Source organism: Halichoerus grypus, chromosome 8 (assembly GCF_964656455.1).
Source record: "Halichoerus grypus chromosome 8, mHalGry1.hap1.1, whole genome shotgun sequence".
NCBI classification, from domain to species: domain Eukaryota; kingdom Metazoa; phylum Chordata; class Mammalia; order Carnivora; family Phocidae; genus Halichoerus; species Halichoerus grypus.
Genome location: NC_135719.1, coordinates 150,619,557 through 150,640,978, shown reverse-complemented (window position 1 = coordinate 150,640,978; position 21,422 = coordinate 150,619,557). Strand labels below are relative to the sequence as shown.

Below are 21,422 nucleotides of genomic sequence, written 5' to 3'. Positions count from 1 at the left end.
TGCGGGGCCGAGGGACAGTATGGGTCCCTCCCTGACCCCGGCCCGGGGCTGGGTTTCTGAGAGAACCCTGAGCGGGGACGGAGATGCTGCCCCTCCTGCCTGCCCACCCAGGACAGACCCTCTGGGTAGGGGTGCCTGCCCCCAGTTTCGCCGTGGCTCCTGTCTCGTGGCAGTAGGTACGGGATCCTGGCTGGGCTGCTGAGCTGTGTGCCGAGCTGGTCCTGGGCCTGTGCTGAGACCCTGTGTGGGCCTTGGTCTGAAATGTTTGCATGGGGTGGGATGGGGTGGGATGGGGTGGGTGGAGAGCCGCTCTGGGGATCCTGGGCTTTGGCTGTGAGTGGCAGGGACCAAAGACAGGCCCGGGGCCTGGGTCCAGGCCACTTCCTGCTGCCCCCTGAGTGGCTGCCAGGAGATCACCCTGGCTGTGGGCAGGCATTGGCCCCCGAGGGAGTGGTGGGGACGCCCACTTAGGGAGTCGTGTCCTGAAGGGCAGACTTGGGCTCCCGTTTGTCACCTGCCCGGAGTGAAGGCTCGGGAGTTCCCACCAGCAGCACTGGCTGATGTCTGTCTGTCCCCGCCCAGCGCCCATGGCTGCCCTCCTGTGGCTGTGGACAGCCGTGGTCAGGCACAGGGGTGGCTGCGTCCCCATGCGGTCCGTCTGTGTCACCCCAAGGCCTGGGAGTGAGCAGGGCTCTGGGGCCCCCATCTGTCTGGGCTGGACTCGTTCAGAGGCAGGCCACGGCCCAGGATGCATCTGGCACCGCCTCGGCCCCCAGGTGACCGCCAGGCTGCACCCCGCCAGGCAGAAGGGGTCTGTGTGTCTGTCTTGGCCCCAGCCTCCCCTAGGGTCCCCATTCCTCCTCAGGGGGTCTGTGTGCCCGGCTGCCCAGGTGGGAGGCTGAGTGAGACCGCCTTCCCTGCCCTCCATCCCACCTGGGTGTTGTGTGGCTCTTGGGCTCAGCCATGTGGGGCACAGGCAGGGGGCAGCTGGGGACTGGCCGTGGTCCCCCCTTCAGTGTCCTGGGGCTGGGAGCTGGTGGAGGGCCCAGCAGAGTCACCCCTCTTGTCTGGGGCTCAGGGTGGGTGCCTGCCCCTCCTCCACCTCTTCCCTGCCAGTGTTGCTCCCTTGCCCCCCCACCCCCGCTCCCCAGTTCTGGGTTCCAGAACCTTCCTGGCCCTGGAGTGGGGTAGGGGGTGAAGGCTACTAGACCGCAGGTGCAGGGCCAAGTGGCCGGGGGGAGTCCTGGGTACTTTTAGCAGCACTGGCACCCCCATTCCAGGGATCCTGGACCCAGTGGGGAAACTGAGGCCCGCTCAGGCGTGTGGGTGCTGCTGAGCAGGCACATACGTGCCGACTGCACGCACAGGGCACAGTGCTGGGGGGCCGTGCCGGGCGCGGTGGGAGCTGGCAGCAGTTGGTGAATCAAGATGGATTTTCGGGGCTGCGCAGGCGAGGCGCTCATCAGTCTCCCCGCTCAGTTAGCATCCCGGGGAGCGGCAGCTGGTGGGATGGGAGGCACTCCATCAGGGGCCGACAGCTCCAGACTGGCACGCAGGCGGGTGGGAGCGAGTGGCCCGGGACCGCACGGGTGGTGGGCTACACACGGCCCCGGAGCCTACTCCGCTCGTGCCCACCCACTGCACCGGCGGGGAGGGGGTGTCCGTGGGGGAGTCCCAGGCCACCAGGGGCAGGAGCAGCGTCTGCACGAGGCCTGACCACAGCCTTCCCAGCCCACCGTCTTCATGGGCTGGGGGTGCTCAGCGGAACCGGGTGGAGATCCTGCTAAATGCTGTTGGGGTACAGGGCAGGTCACTGGCCATCGCTCGGGTCTTCCCTGGGCCAGCGGTGTTGGGCCTGGAGGTGACCCCCACTGCCTGCAGCCAGGCAAGCCCCCCACAGGCCGGGTGGAGCGGCGGGAGGGCTGGCTGGGTCTCAGAGGCCACACCCAGAGGCCTTTGGTGGGGAGGGGCTGGGCGGTGAGGGGCTGGGAGCACCTCGGAGGTGTCTGGTCCCGGATGGGGCCTTTGCTCTGCTCCCTCCCCTGGGGCTCAGCTGGGAGGGAAAGCCCCTGCCCGGGGCTGAGCCCCCTCCCCACCTGCTGCCTGGTGGCCCCTGCGATAAAGCAGTTGTCTAATTAGTAAGTTCTCTGTTGTTGTTCAAACTCCTTGCTCGGCAAAATGTAAATGAAACATCTTTTTTCTCGGTGTCAGTATGAAAAATGACAGTCGCTCGGATATCGCAGAGGACATCTGCTCTGGTTCTTAAGTGTGAATGCCTGTTTATGGCTGATGTGGCGAAACTTTGGGGAAAACATCCCCGTGTACCTGGGTAACCCATTGTGGGCCACGGGGGTCAAGGGTGGGAGGTGGCAGCCTGAGGACCGCACACACACCTCCTGGGTCTGGCTTCCCCGTGGGGCCCTGGACAGGGAGTGTTGTCACATGGGCGGTGAGGGGCTGTCCCAGTGCCCAGCCCAGGGGGTTGGGCCCTGAGTCTCGCTCACTGTCCCCGCAGTGCTGGATGCCAGGCTCCGGCCTGCAGGCCAGGGCTCAGCTGTGGTGGGCAGTCCACTGACCACGGCCACTGTAGCAGCTGGCTGGCCCCCGCTGGGTGGGGAGAGCTCAGCCCTGACACCTGGCCCATGGCCTTCCCAGCCAGCCCCTGCCCGCCGTGCTGGGAGTGAGGGGCAGGGGGCAGGGGCCTGGGGTTAGGGTGTCCTGTCTGCTCGGGTGCAGTGAGCTTCCGGCCTGCCACAGGGACGGGGTTTCTGGGGGGAGGTGAGAGCAGGGCCCGGTGGCCGCGGCCCCTCACTGCCCACATGTCCTCAGGGGAGTACATCAAAACCTGGCGGCCCCGATATTTCCTCCTCAAGAATGACGGCACCTTCATCGGCTACAAGGAGCGGCCCCAGGACGTCGAGCAGCGAGAGTCCCCTCTCAACAACTTCTCTGTGGCTCGTAAGTACCTGCGGCCACGTGGGGCTGCAGCGGGGACTGCCCTGGCTGGGCAGGTGGGCAGGGTGCCAGGAGTCTTCTGTGCCCAGCAGCCTCCACACTGATGCCCCCCCCGCCCCCGGGCCTCTGTGTCTGGGGCCAGCAGTGGCCAGGGACCAGGGGGGGCTGGGCTGGCTCTGAGTCACCGTGGGAACTGGTGAGTGGCCGGTTCTGGCTGGTGGGAGCTCTTCATGCTGAGTCCCGAGGCTGGTGACCCTGGGGTGAGGGAGCCCCGGGCACGGAGCTGGGCTGCCAAGGAGGGGGAGCGGCTGAGTCAGGCAGGCCATCCAGCCTGGTCTCTTGTTTCTGGTCTAGCCGCCCTGAAACCTGGCTCTGCCCTGGCACACAGGCCCAGTGGGGGCGGGAGGATGAGGGAGGGGCTCAGCAACGGAGAGGCCTCCTGGGTCCCTCATGGGACGCCCTCGGGTACAGAGTGTAGTGCCCGCTGGGGGTCCGGGATCCACCCTAGGCTCCTTCACGCATCTCCACTCTCCGCCTAGCTCTGCCCTCCCTGCCCGCCAGCCCCGCACATGGCCTGGGGCAGGCTCTGGTGCAGGGTCTCAGGAGGAAGTAGCACGGGCTGACGGGGTGGGGGGGGGCACATGGCTTCCATGCCTGCAGGAATATAGAGGAGGGGCGCTCCTGGACCTTGGCTGTCCCGCCCACCCTCCCAGTGTACCTGGCGCTGTGCTGCAGGGGCAAGGGGCATGGCCAGTGTACCCACCCCAGGGCCTTCTGTCAGGGAGGCTCCAGCCTGGGGGTCTCCCAGGGAGGCTTTACTGTGACCTGGGTCCAGTGAGTCCTGAGTCCCCCCTCCCCCAGCCTCAAGCTTCCACAAGGCAGCTGTTCGAGGAGGGGCCCCAGGCGGAAGGGAGACCAAGGAGGCAGGCACCACTATCCCCTGCAGCCTGGTGACCATGTGGGCCCCCCTCACTGCCTCCCTGGCTGGGGCTGGGCAGGGGCTTCAGGGTTCAGGAAGGAGGCTTGGCTGGGGTGGGTGCCACCCTGCTGGCAGGGGCGTGGGGGCCCTCAGGAATGTTCTGTGTCGGCAGAGTGCGGGGGGGATGACAGGGACTCTGTGGAGGCAGACACCATCCAGAGGGCTGCCTGAGCAGTGGGGGAGGGGCTTTTCCTTGGGGATGGATTCCAGGGGTGGGGGGACAAGAAACCAGGCTCTGAGATGGGCGCCAGGTGCCTAGGTCCTGGGAAAACCTGGTCTCTGATGAGCGAGTGGGAGTTGGGGGTGCGGGATGGAGAAGACCGGCCACAGGTTTTCTGTCCCCCACCCCCATGTTGACACAGGCCACCTCCCCGTAAGGCCGGCCCCAAGCCCCCTCCTGGCACCCAGCCCTGGTGGACCACTTCCTTACACTCTGCTGAGCCCGGCCAGGGCCCCTTGAAGTTGCCAGGGCCCAGACACTGGAACGTCAGAAGCCCCTGTACTGGCCCTGGGCCCCCTCTCTGCTCACACAGGCTGGGCCAGCATCGGCCTAGAATTTCCCAGCAGCACCCCCTGACTGCCTCACCCCTCTCAGGGCCTGGTGCATCCCCACGGTCCCTGGGCTCCTGGTGTGTGCACACAGGTGTGTGAGAGTGTGCTCCTGGTGAGACCGTGCTCCCAGTGAAAGTGCGCTCCTGGTGTGAGAGCGTGCTCCCGGTGTGAGAGCGTGCTCCCGGTGGGAGAGTGCTCCCGGTGTGAGCGTGCGCTCCCGGTGTGTGAGAGTGCTCCCGGTGTGAGAGAGTGCTCCCGGTGTGAGCGCACGCTCCCGGTGTGTGAGAGTGCTCCCGGTGTGAGAGAGTGCTCCCGGTGGGAGCGCGCGCTCTCGGTGTGAGAGTGCTCCCGGTGTGAGCATGCGCTCCCAGTGTGAGAGTGCTCCCGGTGTGAGAGTGTGCTCCCGGTGTGAGAGTGCTCCCGGTGTGCGTGCATTCCCGGTGGTGCGTGCTCCCGGTGTGTGCATGCTCCAGGTGTGTGCGTGCTCCCGGTGTGCGTGCTCCCGGTGTGTGCATGCTCCAGGTGTGTGCGTGCTCCCGGTGTGCGCGCATTCCCGGTGGTGCGTGCTCCAGGTTGTGTGCGTGCTCCAGGTGTGTGCATGCTCCAGGTGTGTGTGTGCTCCAGGTGTGCGCGTGCTCCCGGTGTGTGCGCATTCCCGGTGGTGCGTGCTCCAGGTTGTGTGCGTGCTCCAGGTGTGTGCATGCTCCCCGTGTGCACGCATTCCCAGTGTGTGCGTGCATGTTCTGCTACGCACCTGGAATCCCCAGCCTCGGGGGGTGATGGGGCGCCGTCAGTATGGGGCGGGTACAGCCCGAGCAGCCTCCAGGTGGGTCATGTCCTCCAGCCTCCTGCCAGGACAGGCGGCCTCTGAAGGCTGCGTCACCAGCAGCCTCTGCTCTGGGACTGGCCCTGCTTGGAGGGGGCGGGGGCCCGGCAGTCACAGCCGTGAACATGGCGGGAGGTTCCTGCTCAGGGGCCAGCTGCTTTCCCTCCTGCGGGCCCCTCGCCGGGGCATCCATACTCCTCACCGTCTGGCCGGTCGAGCCGTGGCCTGGCCTGCAGCGTGGGCTCAGAGACCGAAGGACTGAGGGAGGTGATGGCAGGGGGCTGAGGTGAGCCAGCCCCAGCCGGCCCCGCAGGGGCGCCTCGCTGCTCCAGAGCACGGCACCCGGTGTCTGGGCTGGAATGGGCGTCCTGGCCCCATTTTACAAGGAGGGGAGCCAAGGCTTGGAGTGGGGATGGGAGCGGGCCTCCCATGACCCCTGGTGAGGTCCTGGGGGTGGGGCTGTGTGTGCAGACACCCACCTAGCCCTGCCCCCAGAATGTCAGCTGATGAAGACGGAGCGGCCCAGGCCCAACACCTTCATCATCCGCTGCCTGCAGTGGACCACGGTGATCGAGCGCACCTTCCACGTGGAGACACCCGAGGAGCGGTACAAGATGGACCCATGGGGACGCGCGGGGTGCCGGGGCCCTGCTCTCTGGTGGGGAGGGCACACCACCCTGTGGGAAGCTAGGCCTCGGTGTCCCCGGGGTCCAGGCCCGGGTCACGGGACCTGACCTGCGGGCCCTGCAGGGAGGAGTGGACGACTGCCATCCAGACGGTGGCCGATGGGCTCAAGAGGCAGGAGGAAGAGATGATGGACTTTCGGTCGGGCTCGCCCAGCGACAACTCGGGGGCTGAGGAGATGGAGGTGTCCCTGGCCAAGCCCAAGCACCGTGTGGTGAGGCCCTCCCCCACCTCAGAGGGACCTGGCGGTCCCAGTGTGGCCCCCGGGAGCCCTGTGTGGGAAGTAAGGCAGGGAGGCGGGATTCCAGGGGGGCCTGGGCCCCCCCCCGACCGCACGTGCCTGCCCACCGCCCTGCAGACCATGAACGAGTTTGAGTACCTGAAGCTGCTGGGGAAGGGCACGTTCGGGAAGGTGATCCTGGTGAAGGAGAAGGCCACGGGCCGCTACTACGCCATGAAGATCCTGAAGAAGGAGGTCATTGTGGCCAAGGTAGGGCGCAGGGCCGGGGCCTGGCCAGGGCGGGCCGGGAGGTGGGGGGGGGGCGGCTCACCTGACCCTGTCTTCCAGGACGAGGTCGCCCACACGCTCACGGAGAACCGCGTTCTCCAGAACTCGAGGCATCCGTTCCTGACGGTGAGTGCTGGAGGCCGTGTGCCCGTCTCCCCGCAGACAGGGCTGGTGTGCTTCAGAGTTCAGAGGGTGGGTGCACTTCCGAGTGCCGGGGGTGGAGGCCCTGATGCCGGAAAGGGGTGGGGGCTTGTTTGCTGCCCCCAAGCCCCCATGCCTACCCTTCTGCACTCCACCTTCCAGTTGCTTCCCCTCTGAGGCTCGAGTGTGGAGGGTCCCTGTGCTGCGGGGCACTCAGCCCAGGAGGGGTGTATGGAAAACCACTAATTAGCCTTAGTGAGCATCCCGGGCTCAGCCGGCTCCTGGGAGCTGTGGACGAGCTGGTTGGTCCGTGTGGAGTGGACAGGCCGCCGCCCCCTACCCGGGCTTTCCCTGGGAGCCCCCAGGCCCTGTCACCTGCTCAGCATGGTGTCCTCATCCCGGGGGACCTCCTGGCCCAAAGTGGGGGCAGAGCAGACAAGGTCTGTACTTCTCTAAAGCATTCCTTAAAACAGTTTCTTAGAAGAAGTGACCAACATTTTTAAAAGGTCTCATTTTTTTTTACCCAGACTTGTTCGTTATGGTGGTTTTACCTCCTTTGCATCAGCTTGCCCCTCGTTCTCATGTCCAGGCTTAGTGTCCTTCCCTCCCCCTTGGTGCAGCCCCGTGAGCCCAGCAGCGCTGTCATGTTCGACAGAGATGCTGGGGTCCACACACGCCGGCCCCTGACCCTCTGCCCTGGCGATGGCATCTCCCTCCTGCGGGTTCTCCATGGGGACGGGGTCATGTGGCGCAGCTGGTCCCCGCTGCCTGAGGTCTGGAGCTGGCCTCTCGTCCCGTTTTCTGTGAATGGGGCTCATCCCGGCCGCTGGGTTAGATCCGATGCACACATCGGTCACTTGTGGGGACGACTCGATCGTCTGGGCCTTTCCTCTTAGAGCCAGGCCCCCTGTGGTGTGAGGTAGGAAAGTGGCCGGTAAGCTCTGCCCTGGGCACGTCCTCCCCTTGCCGAGGGTCCCCCCAGCTGCTGCCCTGCCTGCCGTGCAGGGGGCCCGAGATCTGATACAGAGCCCACACTGCGCCTTCCTCAAGAATGGCGTGTGGGCATTGGGGCTCCGGGCGGGTCCAGGGCCCACGGTAGCCACTCTGCTTACCCCGTAGGCCCTGAAGTACTCCTTCCAGACCCACGACCGCCTCTGCTTCGTCATGGAGTACGCCAACGGGGGCGAGGTAGGGTGGCCGCATGGCCTGCATGGGGCTGACGCTCGGGCGTCCCCCCCCCCAGCACAGGGAGCCTTGGGCGTTCCCCCCCCAGCACAGGGAGCCCTCGCCGTCCCCCCCCAGCACAGGGAGCCCTCGGGTGTCCCCCCCCGCCCCCAGCACAGGGACGGTGTGGTGCCCGGCCTGCGGGTGCCCCGCCCCAGGGAGCCAGGGTCCCTGCGGTCCTTGCGCTCCTCACACCCCTGTCCTGCAGCTCTTCTTCCATCTGTCCCGGGAGCGCGTGTTCCCTGAGGACCGGGCCCGCTTTTACGGCGCTGAGATCGTGTCTGCCCTGGACTACTTGCACTCGGAGAAGAACGTGGTCTACCGCGACCTTAAGGTGGGTGGGCGGGAGTGGCCGGGGGCGCAGGACAGCGCGGCGGGCTGGTGCTGACCTGGAGGCCGCCCCCCACAGCTGGAGAACCTCATGCTGGACAAGGACGGGCACATCAAGATCACAGACTTCGGCTTGTGCAAGGAGGGCATCAAGGACGGGGCCACCATGAAGACCTTCTGCGGCACACCCGAGTACCTGGCCCCCGAGGTGTGGCCCTGCTGCGTCCCCTGGGCGGCCTGGGACCCCACGCCCCCCGGGCAGCCTACGACCCTGTGTCCCTGCGCCCCCAGGTGCTGGAAGACAATGACTACGGCCGGGCGGTGGACTGGTGGGGGCTGGGCGTGGTCATGTACGAGATGCTGTGCGGCCGGCTGCCCTTCTACAACCAGGACCACGAGAAGCTCTTCGAGCTAATCCTCATGGAGGAGCTCCGCTTCCCGCGCACGCTCAGCCCTGAGGCCAAGTCCCTGCTCTCGGGGCTGCTCAAGAAGGACCCCAAGCAGAGGTGAGCCACGCGATCCCCCAGTTTCCCCTCGGGACAGCAGGGCAGCTTCCAGGCCACACCGATGGCTGATGTGTGACGTCCTCGGCCAGGGCTCGCTGGGGCCAGATGGGCACCTTGACCCCGACCTTGTAGCCTCTCACACCTGCTCCGGGGACCCCACCATGCTGGCAGCACCTTTCTCCCCAGTGTCCTACATGTGCTGGGGCATGGCCCTTGGCATGGTGCTGTCCACAGCCCCCCAGAGGGGCTGCACCATCCCCACCACCCCAGGACTATGCGGTCACCCTCACACTGTGCCCCCCCCCCCGGGACCACGCTGTCCCCCCTGCACCATCCCCCCACGCGCTGAGACCCCAGCGGGAGGGAAGAGGGCCGGTAAGGGGCCTGTGGCCGAGCCAGGCAGGTGGCAGCAGCCGATGTGCCCCCACAGGCTTGGAGGAGGCTCAGAGGACGCCAAGGAGATCATGCAGCATCGCTTCTTCGCCAGCATCGTGTGGCAGGACGTGTATGAGAAGAAGGTGTGTGGGGGCCTGGCGCACACTCACCCGTGCACACCCATCCCTCTCCCTGCCCTCTGCCCGTACCTCTTCCCCCGGCTCACAGGGTCTGTACTGCGGGATTTCCTCCGGAGCTCTGCAGGGTCCTCCCTCATTCCAAGCCCCGGGAGGAGCTACGTAGGCATGGACTCCCCGAAGAGGGCGCCCTGTGCCCGACGCTGCCTGCTAAAGGCTGGTGGTGGAGTGGGGCCGCTAGCCGCGCTGTCCCCTCCCTCCCTCCGACCTCCGTGCCTCCTGCTGCAGGGAGAGCCCAGGCCTGCTCTCCGCGAGCGTGCAGGGTCGGGGCACAGCACCTGCCCGTCCGGCGCAGGAGGGAGGCCTCCCGGGAGCGAGGCAGCTGCTCTGTGCACACATCCCCCTGCCCTTCGCCCTTGGAGGGACGTGGGAGCGCCAGGCCCTGGCGCAGGCTGGCGGGGTGGCCCAGCAGGCTCAGGAAGGCTGTACCAGGCTGTGCTGGACACCCTGTCACCAGACAGACTTCCACCTGGTTTCCCGCCTACCCTCCCCGTGCAGGCCCACTGCCGGCCACACGCTGCCGGCTGGGCCTCTGTCCTGCCTGCGTGACAGGCGCCCTCGCCCTGCCCAGCTCCTATCCACTTCCCTGCCCGCCGACAGCCCAGCTGCCCAACCTTGACCGGAGACCCTGCTAGCTCGTGAGGGGCAGCCCTGGAGTGCTGGGGGCGGTGCTTGCCTGCAGGGCCCTACTCCCACGGGCATATCCCGTACAGTTGCCCTTGCATCCTCTGCAGCCTGACTCAGCTGGCTGCACTCTTGTCCTTGAGCCGTGAATGAGGCCAGCCAGGCCCTGCGCTCAGGACTTGTCCCTTCCCCGTTCTGCAGATAGGAAGGCCTGGTCTCCTCTCCTGGTGGGAGTTGGGCAGGGAGGGCCCTGGGAGCCCTGTGTGGGTTTGGGGCATGTCAAGTTCACCCTGTACCCCAGGACTATCTGGGTGCTACTGGGGTCCCCTCCCAGGGCTGCCGTGGGCCCCCAGAGCCACTGTATGGGAATACTACTTGCTGGCCCTGGTGGGTTTGGGACTGTCCCTTTATCATGAACATCAGAGTGGAAGCCCCTGGCAGCTGGGCTGAGTGGCTGTGGTCAGGAAGGCAGGCTGTGAGTGGCACCTAAGGATGGGGCTGGGAGTCCACCCTGCCCCATGGCATCCCTCTTCATCTCCTTCCTACTTCATAAGAGAACCAGAAAGAAAGTGAAGGCTAGAAAAGAGAATGGACTTGTCTTCTTCTGCCTGGGGCCCTGGGGCCCTGCAGAGCTGGTCAGCTGTGGGGGCCACTGCGAGCATGGCCTGGCCTGCCCCTGGGGGAGAGGCATGTCTGCAGGGCTCCAGGCTGCCACCCTCCCCTGTGTGTCTCCCTGCTGGAGCCCCGTTCCATGGCCTCAGTGTGGCCTGGAGACAGGAGGCATTTCCCTCGGCAGGGGGTGGGGGGGTGAGGGGGAGTTCGGACCCTGGGGGCAGTGCAGAGTGCAGCCTGTCACCTGCCTTCCCCCCGCCCTTGTCCCCTGCAGCTCAATCCGCCCTTCAAGCCCCAGGTCACGTCAGAGACAGACACCAGGTATTTTGATGAAGAATTCACGGCTCAGATGATCACCATCACGCCACCCGACCAAGGTGAGGGGTGGGCCACCTCCCCGCCAAACCCCAAGCCTGTTTCTTCCCTTCTCTCCTGAGGCCTGCAGCGTTCCCTTGCGGGAGGGTGGTGATGGGGGCAGGAGGGCACCATCCCGGCCCTGGCAGTGAGAGGGCCTGGGAGGCGAGCCCAGGGGCCTGCCTCAGTCTCTGGATGCACGGGAGCTGTGCTCCCGGTGCTGGGGTCTGAGCGCACCTCCCGCCCACCCGGCTGCAGGTGACAACATGGAGGGTGAGGACAGCGAGCGGAGGCCCCACTTCCCGCAGTTCTCCTACTCGGCCAGCGGCACGGCCTGAGGAAGGCCAGCTGGCCACGCCGCACTCCTGACGGCGGCTTCAGGGGACGGGGAGGAAGCCTCGCGGGATGATTTGTATTTCATGTTTATCTCTGGATGCGTTTGGGAGCCATGTCACTCCTCCGAGCGGGGATGGGAAGACGTTTCGTGCTGTGGGCGGGGCGGCCCGCCTTGAAGGGGGCACCCTCCCTGCCAGCCGGGCCGGGAGCAAAGGTGTCCTGCGGGCTTTTTTAATTTATTTCATCTAGGTCTCCAGACATGGCCTTGGCCTTCAGAATGATTAGATTCACATAGGAAAAGGTCGAGGGCCTTATGCAGCCATGTGCAGTTGGGGGTCCGGGTGCGCCCTGCCTTGGCCCCTCCGTCCCTCCCGCCAGCTGTCTCGGCCCAGCCTGGGGGCACCAGCAGCAGCCTGGTTGTGGCACGCTGGCCTGGTCCCCTCCCTGGGGCAGGCCAGGCCGGGCTCGCCCGAGAGGCAGAGGAACGAGGTTGCAATCCGTTGCTGTGTATTACGCTATTCACATGCATTTTGGGGTTTTTTAATCATAGTGACAAGAAAGCCCCTCCCTCCCACCCTTTGGTCCCTTCCGGGGCGTCTCACTTCGATGGTGTCCCCAGGTAGCACTCGTCCTTTGGAGCAGCTTCACTGGCCCGCCATGCGCCCAGCGCCCTTCGGAGGGGCCTTCAGCGCCCCCTCCGCGCCTCGCGGCTGGACGCCATGCCGCACCGGGGCGCTTTTTACATTCAACTTTACTATTTTTACTATTATGAGACTTTCCCTCCAAATTCTTCAATAAACACTGCTTTTCAACTTTGTGGCTTGTTTTGGTGGGTGGCGGGTGAAAGCGTGTGGGCTGGCCGGCGTGTGTAGGGGGAGCAGGATCAGCCTGCCCCTGAGAGAGGATGGCCCTCCCTGGCGGCGCTCACGGAGTGGGCAGGTGCCCAGGCTGTCCATGCGCTCAGCCGGGTCACCCCCTCGCAGCCCAGGAGGCCTGGCGGAGGTCACGCAGCAAGTCTGGGACTGCTGGGTAGAGGGGTGCGAGTGGCCCAGACGGGGACCCAGCCGCCCGGTGGGACGTGTGGCAGGCGCCACCTGGTGGATGCCTGGTGGCCGCTTGCTCAGCGCAGGGGAGCCAGCTGCCCGGCAAGCACCGGCGGAGGGAGCCTGGGAGCCTTGGCCTCATCTCTCCCGTGCAGGTGTGGCCGGGATACCGGGACATTTATAGGTCCTGGGGCATGCGCCTGGGGGTGGGGGCCCCTCCCTCTCCAGACCCCAAGGTGACTCCAGGTGGGGTGGCTGTCCCCTCCCGCTGGAGGGAGCGCCTGTGGAGTGCCAGGTTGGGGGCACATCCGGAGTAGGCCCCAGTCACAAGAGGACACAGCTCTTTTGGAACCACACGCACACACCAAACATTACCTATGAAAGAGGTAAAAGAGACGTCCAGACGTCACATGGATGAACATGGGCATCAAATCAGAACCCCGTGCGCTGTTGGCGCGAAGGTAAAACGGTGCAGCCGCTGAGAGCAAACAGTATGGCGGTTCCTCGAGAAATCAGACCCCAATAACCCAGCAAGTCCACTTCTGGGTCTGTACCCACAAGGGCTGAAAGCAGAGAGCCCGTCGCCGTGGTCACTGCAGCATGATTCACGGTGGTCAAACCGTGGATGGCACCCGAGTGTCCACAGTGGGTGAATGGATAAGCAAACCGAGGCCCGTCCATTCACAGGACTATGACCCAGCCTTCAGAAAAGGACCTTCTGGCTCCCGCTGCCACATGCATGGACCCTGAGGACATTATGCTGAGTGGAACAGGCCAGTCACCGAAGAACAGACATTAGGATTCCATTTACACAAGGGCCCTGAGGAGTGAGATGCGTGGGGAGAAAGTGGTGCCAGGGGCCGGGGAGTGAGTTTAACGGGGAGTCGGATTTGCAAGATGAAGAGTTCCAGAGACGACGGTGGGCGGTGGTGAGCGTATTTAATGCCATCGAGCTGTACACTTGAAATGGTTAAGGCCTTTAAGTTTTATGTATACCTTGACACAGAAAAGAGCAAAGTCCACCAGAGAAAATACAGTGACACCCTTCTGTTGTCCTCAGACTTCGGGCAGACGGCTGCAGTGGCAGGTGCGGGCGGAAACCGGGGAGGAGCCTGGGGCCCGTTGTTAGGCGGGCCCACCCCATCCCACAGGTGATGGGGGATGCTTTCTGTCCCAGGAGAGGGGTCAAGGTTAAGGGCATGGACACAATACAACCCCATCTCAAGTGGGGGGAGCTGAGGAAATGAGTGAACACCCTGAACTTCTGGGTGGGGATCGTGGGGGGGCGCAAAGGCGATGGGCACCTTGGACAGAAAACTCCCGGGGGCCATCCTGGCCCACACCCCCACACCTGCTCTGGCCAGCACGGGGCTGCCTCCGGAGGGACGGGGTGGGAACCCGTGCTCAGCACCTGGACTGCCCCCCCCCCCCCATCGCGGCAGGTGTGGGAACGAGCTAACTTGGGGCTGCGGACCTGCCTGGTGATGGGGGGTGTGCTGCCACGGGCATGCCCTGCAGAGCTGGGGGGGTTAGGGGCTGGGCCTGCTCTCTAGAAGCTGCCAGCCAGGGACAGCTGCTCAGAGATGGAGCTTATCGTCCTTTGGGTTTTGTGTCTTTATACCTAAGGTGAACTTCTGTAGACGACAGAGGAGGGTCTCGCTCTTTTGCTGTCTGTTGGGACAATCCGACCAGCTCTGGCCTTTCCCACCTTGACTGAGGCATTGGGTCTGTTCATACTGCAGGCGGCTGTGGGCAAGACTGAGCTTAGGAACCCTCTTGCTGTTCTTCTGCGCCCCATTTGCTCTTTGTTCCTTCTTTCATCTTTCCTCGCCTGATTTTGGATTAAATGACTTTTTTCAAACATCATCTTCTCTCCCTGACTGGCTTGTTTTACCAGTTTTCCCACTGACGCTCCTTTCCACTGCAGGATCCAGCCACGATGCCGAGCTGCACGTAGGGCCCCAGCCCAGCGGCTCTGGGACGGACAGGGCATACCTCGTATTTCTCGTCTTCAAGTGCGGTCGGGGCCTCACAAGCAGGACCAGGACAGGGCACGCTCCATTCCCACACTCTGCATCCACAAACGTCAAAACCTCTAAATGTGCTATAACTTCTGCTTTCAAGAGTCAACTGGCATTTTTTTTTTAATATAGGTGCATGTGCGACTCTGCAGAATGATGCCACATGCCTTATTTTTATATATATTTTTAAGACTTTATTTAAAAATCTGAGAGAGAGCGTGGGAGCGAGAGCGAGAGTGCACCAGTAAGGTGAAGGGCAGAGGGAGAAGCAGGCTCCCGGCTCAGCAGGGAGCCCGATGTGGGGCTCGATCCCAGGACTCTGGGATCATGACCTGAGCCGAAGGCAGACCCTTAACCATCTGAGTCACCCAGGTGCCTGTTTTTATTTTTTAAAAGATTTTATTTTGGGGGCGCCTGGGTGGCTTAGTCGTTAAGCGTCTGCCTTCGGCTCAGGTCATGATCCCAAGTTCCTGGGATCGAGCTCCGCATCAGGCTCCCTGCTCGGCGGGAAGCCTGCTTCTCCCTCTCCCACTCCCCCTGCTTGTGTTCCCTCTCTCGCTGTCTGTCAATTAAATAAATAAAATCTTTAAAAATAAATAAAAGATTTTATTTTTTAAAAGCTTTTATTTGAGAGAGAGACAGAGCACGAGCGGGGGGAGGGGCAGAGGGCGAGGGAGAAGCGGGCTCCATCCCGGGACCCCGCGGGGACCTGAGCCGGCCACGCCCCCAGCCTCAGCGAGCACGCGGCTCAGCGGCACCACTCCTCGCATCACTGCAGTGCCGCTTACCGCCACTACCCATGTTCCCAAACTGAAAGTCCCCATGAAACACTGACCACCCCCCCCCCGGGCACGTCTATGACCAGACTCCCCGAGGGACATCGTGAGCAGGATCACACTGGACCGGTCCTCGTGTGCCGGCTCAGGTCACGGAGCTGCATGTCCTGATGGCCCCCGAGGCTGGATGCCCCCCCGCACAGACGGGCCAGTCTGCTTACCCTCTCGCCTGTTGACGGACACAGGCTGCCCCCCTCTCCTGGCCACGGTGACTCACGCCACAGTGAACACGGGGGTGCACACGTCTGTTCATGTTCCTGCTTTCAGTTCTTTTGCGTAAACACACACCCTAGAGGGATGGCCGCCTCATACGGTAGTTCCCTTTTTCATTTTTTGAGGAACCACCACAGTTTTCCGCACCGCTCCCACCAACAGTGCACGAGGCTTCCAGTTTCTCCGCATCCTCGCCCACACTTGTTTTGTTTTCTTAATAATGGCCATCGGTGTGAGGTGCTATCTCCTTGTGGCTTTGATTTGAATTTCCCAAACGACCAGTGTGATGCTGTGCTTACTGGGGCCACGGCCTGCAGGTGGACCCCTAGAGGGAGGCTCCAGGGCCTCTGCAGGAAGCCAGGTGAGAGGAGGCAATCCCGTGACGAGGATGGCCAACGGACAGCTGTTTCCGGGGCTCGCGGCCCTGACTGCATGCCAGCCTCCTCGCCGGTACGCGGCCCTCCCCACCTGAACTTGAGTGGTTTCTATGTTCCACCCATGGTAGCAAATCACAGCCTGGGCCCAGCTCCAGCCCACCCCCCTGCTGTCCTCTAAGAATCACACCCCACTGTCCCCTGGACACTTCCCTCCCGTGAACAGGATGCTGAGTCCGCCCTGCAGGGGACGCTCGCACCAGGTGCGGGAGACCCACAGCTTGCTCGTGTGTGCCCTCCCCCGGCCACCCCGCTGTGGCTGTCAACACCCCTCCCTTCAGGCCACACACTGCACTGCCCCAAATGCAGCAAGGATACTGCCCAGCTGGCCATCACTCCTGGAGAGCAGGGACCGTCAGGTCACCCGGAGCCCAGGCCACGCAGGCACCCGAAAAACCAAGTGGACACCAGATGGGGGCAGGTAGCGGAGCCATCTCAGGGACAGTGTGGGACGACATCACCCCACGTCCCGAGCTGCTCTGGTGCAGTCTTGCACTCTGGAGTCAGATGACCTGGGTCCAAATCCTCTCTCATCAGCACTGGCCGGAGGGGCTCAAGGACCTGACTTTGGACGCCTGTTTCCCATCCACAAAATGGGGACGAGCGGGAACACATTCACCCGAAGCTCCGAGGGACTGCACAAGCTGCCGCGCGTGGGCGCCGGGCATGGGGGCCCGCACGCCACCAGGGGGAACACACGCCCCAGGAGGCTGCACCCCCAGAAGTGCTGAGCCAGGCCTCTGGTCCAAATATAAAGGGGTTTATTCACTCTGCCCTCAGTACAAAATATAAACTAGACCCCCCGCCCCCCGCCCCCACTCTGCAGCATCGGCACCCGGGCGGCCTGTCCGGGGAGGCTGTTGTCCGCTCCGGCCCTCAGGCCTCGAACATGGCGCAGCCAGCACACAGCACCGTCTCGTGAACATCACCGCAGCTGCAACATCACAGGCAAGAGAGAAGAAGTGGTTTAAGGGGCTCAGTCGTGCCCCCCTACATCGGTATGTTGTGGTGCTGAGCCCGGTCCCCTGGCCGTATCTGGGGATAGAGCCATGAGCTGCAGACAGAACCAGTTAAGATGAGGCCCCACTGCAGACGGGTGGGCCCTTACCCACGTGCGAGGCCACTGGGAGAAGGCTGAGGTGCGCCCACAACCCCGGGCCTGCCTGGGGAGGAGCCAACCCCGCCGACGCCCTGATCCTGGGCTTCCGGCCTCCAGAGCATGACAGCTGCTGGCTACGCCGCCCGGGTGTGGCGTCCTCCACAGCAGCCTCAGCGGACGGAGATGGCCGATGGCCCACCTGCGGCCCACCCTGCACAGAAACCTCCCCGTATCCAGTCAGGATTTACTGGGCCCCAGAGGTTCAGTGAATCGCAGGGGAGATTCATCAGGAGAGATCCCACAAGGACAAGAAATTGGCAGCATGCTACAGAACACACATGGACAGACACTGTAGGCCAAGATGCGCCAGCAAGAAGGCGGAGCTGCTTGCCACCTGGCAGGGAAGACAGTGAGCCCGTGGCCCACGGGGCAGGACTTGTGGAGGACGACCAGCGCGGGCAGGACGCGATGGCCGCTGGGCCGCCCTGTAGTGAAAGCAGTCTTGACAGGGCACCCAGCTCCACGGCTCCCAGCAGCAGGACCCGAGGGGCCACCCCTGAAGGGGAGGGGGCAGCAGGCCAAGGCTGGCTTCTACACCTGGGGATGCCACTTCAGCCTTGTGACCTGGAGGGCGATCTGTTTGTAAAACGCAGCAGAGAGCCCAGCCCCCAGTCGTGTCTGAGAAATGGACGCTCCCCTCTCCCCGCCCCTCCATCACAGGGTGAACTGTGTAGGTAGCTGGGGAAAAAGCAGGAAGTAAACGCCAGGAGGACGCTGTCAGGACAGGAGGAAGGTTCCCAAACACGGGCGGGTGGGAGGAGGGCTCCAGGCATCCCTTCTTCTCCCTTAACCTGCCCTGCTGCTGAGCTGGGTCCCTCCCCACGTGAAACAGCCTTGGGACACTGGGGGCCCAGGCCTCTTCAGTCTGCACAGAAACAGGAAGGGGAGAATAAGCCGGCAGAAGCAAAGGAAAGAGTAGTCCACGTGCATAACTGGTCAACACACGACCCAAGCTGGACTGCAGGGGACCTCCAGGTGCCCACCTGCCTTGTGCCGCACACACTGCCCCTGGCTTCCCCAGGCTCTGCTGGCTGGCCCACCTGAGCTGGGCTTCTGCTTGCCACGGTTGGTTTCAGACTGTTGGGACTAAACTAGTTTGAGGTCTACACAGCCAGCTCCGAGTCTGTGGGGGGGCCTCGTCTTACACCCCCACCCGGTAGCCAACAGCGGCTGCTGGGGTGGGACTGGTACCCGGCGCCTCCCAAGCAGGTGCAGGATTCGGCCGGCAGAGGCAGACACGCACACTCAAGCAACAGACTAAGCCAACACTCCGTCGTGGCCCAAGACGGCCGGCAAGCAGCCACACAGCCACACACCTGCTCCCGCCCGCCCCCCCGCTTCCTCCAGCGGCGAGCACGCTAACAGGAAAACCCCGAGAGACGGTCCTGACGCCAGTCTGAAAGGTCAGCTCGCCCAGCCGCTACGACAGACGGCCGCAGGCAAAGGCAGAACCGGCAGCCTATGGGATCCGGACTTCCTCAGGGAAGAGCAGTCTTCAGAAAAACTTCAAGCTAGGCGAAGCAGTTCCCGGCACCCCCTCCCCAGGGGCAAGGCGGGGGGAGCCGCTCCCCCACCCCCGTCGAGCACTTACTCCGCGAGCGCGCACAGACCGCAGGCCACGGCCCCGCAGCCGCAGCAGAGGTGCACGCACCGCCTGCACAGGGCGCGCTCGCACTGGCCGCAGACCGCCTTCCCGTCCAGCGCTCGCACGCACGAGGAACAGGCTCTGGTCACTGCCCTGGACGGGTCTGTGAGGAAGAAACGCCACCCATCAGCCCCACAGGGGATCTCAAGTGCTGGAGGCTGTGGGGCCACGGCCTCCCGACCCCGCGGACAGAGGGATGCCCTGAATCCCTGCATGCCATCTACCACTGGGTCCTCCTGACAACCTTCAAGAAAGCACAGCCCACAGACCCTTGCTCACTAGGAAGACCCCAGGCGCCCAGGAGCACGTTAGAGGGCAGTTTCCGGGACTCCGGGTTGAGCGCTCCTTCCGCTCCCGCTATCTAGACGTCGGCACTTCCTCCCTCGGTGGCTTGTACCAGAACTCTCTCGTGTGTCCAGCGCCTGTGTCTCAGAGTGTGGCCCCTGCACCCCTGGTGAACAGAGTTCCTGGCCCCAGACCAGCCCTGGGGAGTGGGGGGTGGGGGGGCAGTGACTATGGCTTGTAACCAACGACAAAGGCGGTGGTCTGAGCTACACAGCACACAGGGGCCCGACCAGCGACCCCCACCCGGCTGGGACTCCGTGTCTCGCCGCAAGCAGAAAGCAGGCAGGACACCAAGGAGGTTTCTCCTCCTTTCCTGATTCCCCCAGCCAGAAGCTGCTTCACAAGCCCCAGACTCGGATGTCGGCTGGGGGGCGGGGGGGAGGGCAGAGCCTCCTGGTGCTCACCAGCTCCTCAGACCCTGGGGCCAGCTCCTGCCTGGCTGGGGAAGGGGAAGCCCCAGGCAGACAGTATCAGGAATGAAGGGCGACACACTTGTCACATCCACCCTTAGCGCACAGCTGGGAAGGCGCCTGCTATTGGCTTCACTCACCAGCTTCAGAGGCCTGGGCTTGGCTCCTGGTCAGTCGGCCGTCTGGTCCAATCAGCATCTGCCCACGTGCGGCCCGGAGGGCCTCTGTGGGGCCAGGCTTCGGGGACTCTGGCAGGTCAACGATGGCACAGCTCTCCTCCCATAAGTGGTCCATGTAGGCCTGGGCCCCTCGAAAAAGGAGTTGCTTGGTTTTCTCTGGGAAGACAAATCAGTCCCAGTGTTCACACCCCTGTGGCGTGAAACCCCTGCACAGCCACCTCGTCCGTCAAGCCAGGTGTGGCCAGTATGACCCTGGCCAGTGTGCACCCCTCTCACCTACTGCAGAGCTGCTGGGAAAAGACATGGCAGCAACTGGCTCCTGACAGAGGAATCCCAGAACTTTCCAGACCCCGGTGGGCCCTGGGCACCCCCACCCCGAGAGCTGAACGGGTTGCTCAGCACTGGTTTTCCATCAGGCCACGCGTCAGTCATCTGGGGACTTTCACAAGATCAAATGCCCAACTCCAGCCCCCAAAATGCTTTGTGGTTTTCTGCCTTGTCTCCACAGAGCCGGGGCGGAGATCCTAGAAGCTGCTGGCTCTGTGTGATGGCGACAGGAACGACAGTTACTGGGCAACTCAAATGAGGCTGATGACAACGCCTCCTCCGCCTCCAGCACCCCCCACCCCGCGCCTTCTCCTGGGATGGAATGGGGGAGGGGTGTCCTGCGCTGTGGTGAATGCTCGTTTTCCAGGCTTGGGATCCAAGCAAGGTAGAGGTCAGGTGCCAGATGGGGCTGGAATGCCCAGGGCAGTCAAGGCGGGCGGGGTAAAGAGCTAGACTGACATAGTCCCCATTTGTTTTAAACTCTTTTTCTGCCAGCACAGTGTTTTTGAGCGTCCTTACAGGGTGCGCACTTACAGTTCTGCCAGAGTCCCCGCGGCTGTGCTCACTTTTATCACCTGCAACCCAAGTGTGCAAGGAAGGAAAGGGCCAACAGCTGCTGTGGGCTGCGGGCGGCAGCAGGAGGAGGAGAACTGGGGTCTCCCAGGGCGTCTCTTCCCCACATCCCTAATACAACGGCAGCTCCACGCAATTACCAACACTGCGCCCCTAACCACGAGGTAAGGTAAGCTCCACTCTGTAGCGGCCTCAGGGTATCAACCACCCGAACGGGACCAAGAACGCACCTAAGCACCTGCACGAGAAAGCCGGACGAGAGGACCTGCTGCAGCTCGCCGCCCTCACGTCTCACCCTGAACTGCGCCTTCCAGTCCCACGGAATCCAACGGCCCTGGCCTGCTTCCCGGCCTCTGCACACTCTGCCCCTCCGCCCGAACTCCTTTTCCCTCCCTCCCTGCCCACCCGACTCCTGCTCAGCCCGCAGGACTGCGCTGAGACTCTGCTGCCCCCCGAGACCCGTGCCCGTGGGGATTCCCTTCCCTGCAGGCCCCCCCAAACCAGGGAGCTCCCGGGTGGCAGGGCCTCCGCGCAGCCCGAGGGTTGGGATGGGCGCTCGCGCCCGCTCACCACTCGGAGCGTGACACCCCCGACCTCCCGCGGGGCCTGAGACCCGGGGTAGCTCCCGGCCGAAGTCGGAGTCCTCGGGGGACAGAGCCCCGCGGTGCGCCGGCAGGGAGGGCGGCAGGCAGACCTCTCGCGGGCTGCGGCAGCGCAGGTGGGCCTGGGCGCGCTCCCGCCGCCCTCACGGCTCCCAGCGCCCGGCGGGACGGCCGGCTCCCGCGGCCTCTCAGCTCCTGGGGGCGCGGCCTGCGGACACCGCGGACACAGGCTCCCGGGGGCGGGAGGGGTACCCCGCACTCACCGAAGATCTCTCGCGAGTGCTGCTCGGCGCATACGCCGCGGCTCAGCTCCCTCTGGCCAACCCGGACCTTCAGCTGCAGCGGGCCCGCGTCCGCGAACGGACAGCCCCGCTTGGGCATGGCCGCGGGCCCGGAGCGGCGCAGCTCAGCCGCGCGCGTCGCCGCGACCCG

General features: G+C 64.2%; 2 protein-coding genes across 8 annotated transcripts in view; one reads left to right on the top strand and one right to left on the bottom strand.

The window, feature by feature from the left end:
- AKT1 (AKT serine/threonine kinase 1) overlaps positions 1-12,015 on the top strand; it is a 20,813-nt gene extending 8,798 nt beyond the window's left edge. For both annotated transcript variants that reach the window (XM_036113826.2, XM_078054292.1), the window contains 12 exons: positions 2,830-2,958; positions 5,808-5,919; positions 6,063-6,210; positions 6,355-6,486; positions 6,565-6,630; positions 7,765-7,833; positions 8,078-8,203; positions 8,279-8,407; positions 8,491-8,705; positions 9,136-9,223; positions 10,788-10,890; positions 11,126-12,015. In XM_036113826.2, coding sequence (XP_035969719.1) covers positions 2,830-2,958; positions 5,808-5,919; positions 6,063-6,210; positions 6,355-6,486; positions 6,565-6,630; positions 7,765-7,833; positions 8,078-8,203; positions 8,279-8,407; positions 8,491-8,705; positions 9,136-9,223; positions 10,788-10,890; positions 11,126-11,205 — 1,397 coding nt within the window. In that variant the 3' untranslated portion in view covers positions 11,206-12,015. The remainder of the gene's footprint in view (positions 1-2,829; positions 2,959-5,807; positions 5,920-6,062; positions 6,211-6,354; positions 6,487-6,564; positions 6,631-7,764; positions 7,834-8,077; positions 8,204-8,278; positions 8,408-8,490; positions 8,706-9,135; positions 9,224-10,787; positions 10,891-11,125) is intronic.
- On the bottom strand, positions 7,128-21,422 carry SIVA1 (SIVA1 apoptosis inducing factor). Of its 6 annotated transcripts, none has more exons than XM_036113855.2 (4): positions 21,254-21,417; positions 19,450-19,644; positions 18,501-18,657; positions 16,490-16,684 (listed from the first exon to the last, which is right to left on the bottom strand). In XM_036113855.2, exons 1-4 carry the CDS (start codon positions 21,369-21,371, stop codon positions 16,627-16,629), a joined length of 528 nt encoding a protein of 175 aa, XP_035969748.2. In that variant the 5' UTR covers positions 21,372-21,417; the 3' UTR covers positions 16,490-16,626. The 6 variants fall into 6 exon arrangements, with proteins under 6 accessions (XP_077910419.1, XP_035969748.2, XP_035969768.2 ...); XM_078054295.1 differs by lacking the exon at positions 16,490-16,684 and adding an exon at positions 16,691-18,386 and having other exon boundaries at positions 21,254-21,418; XM_078054294.1 differs by lacking the exon at positions 16,490-16,684 and adding an exon at positions 16,691-18,382 and having other exon boundaries at positions 21,254-21,418.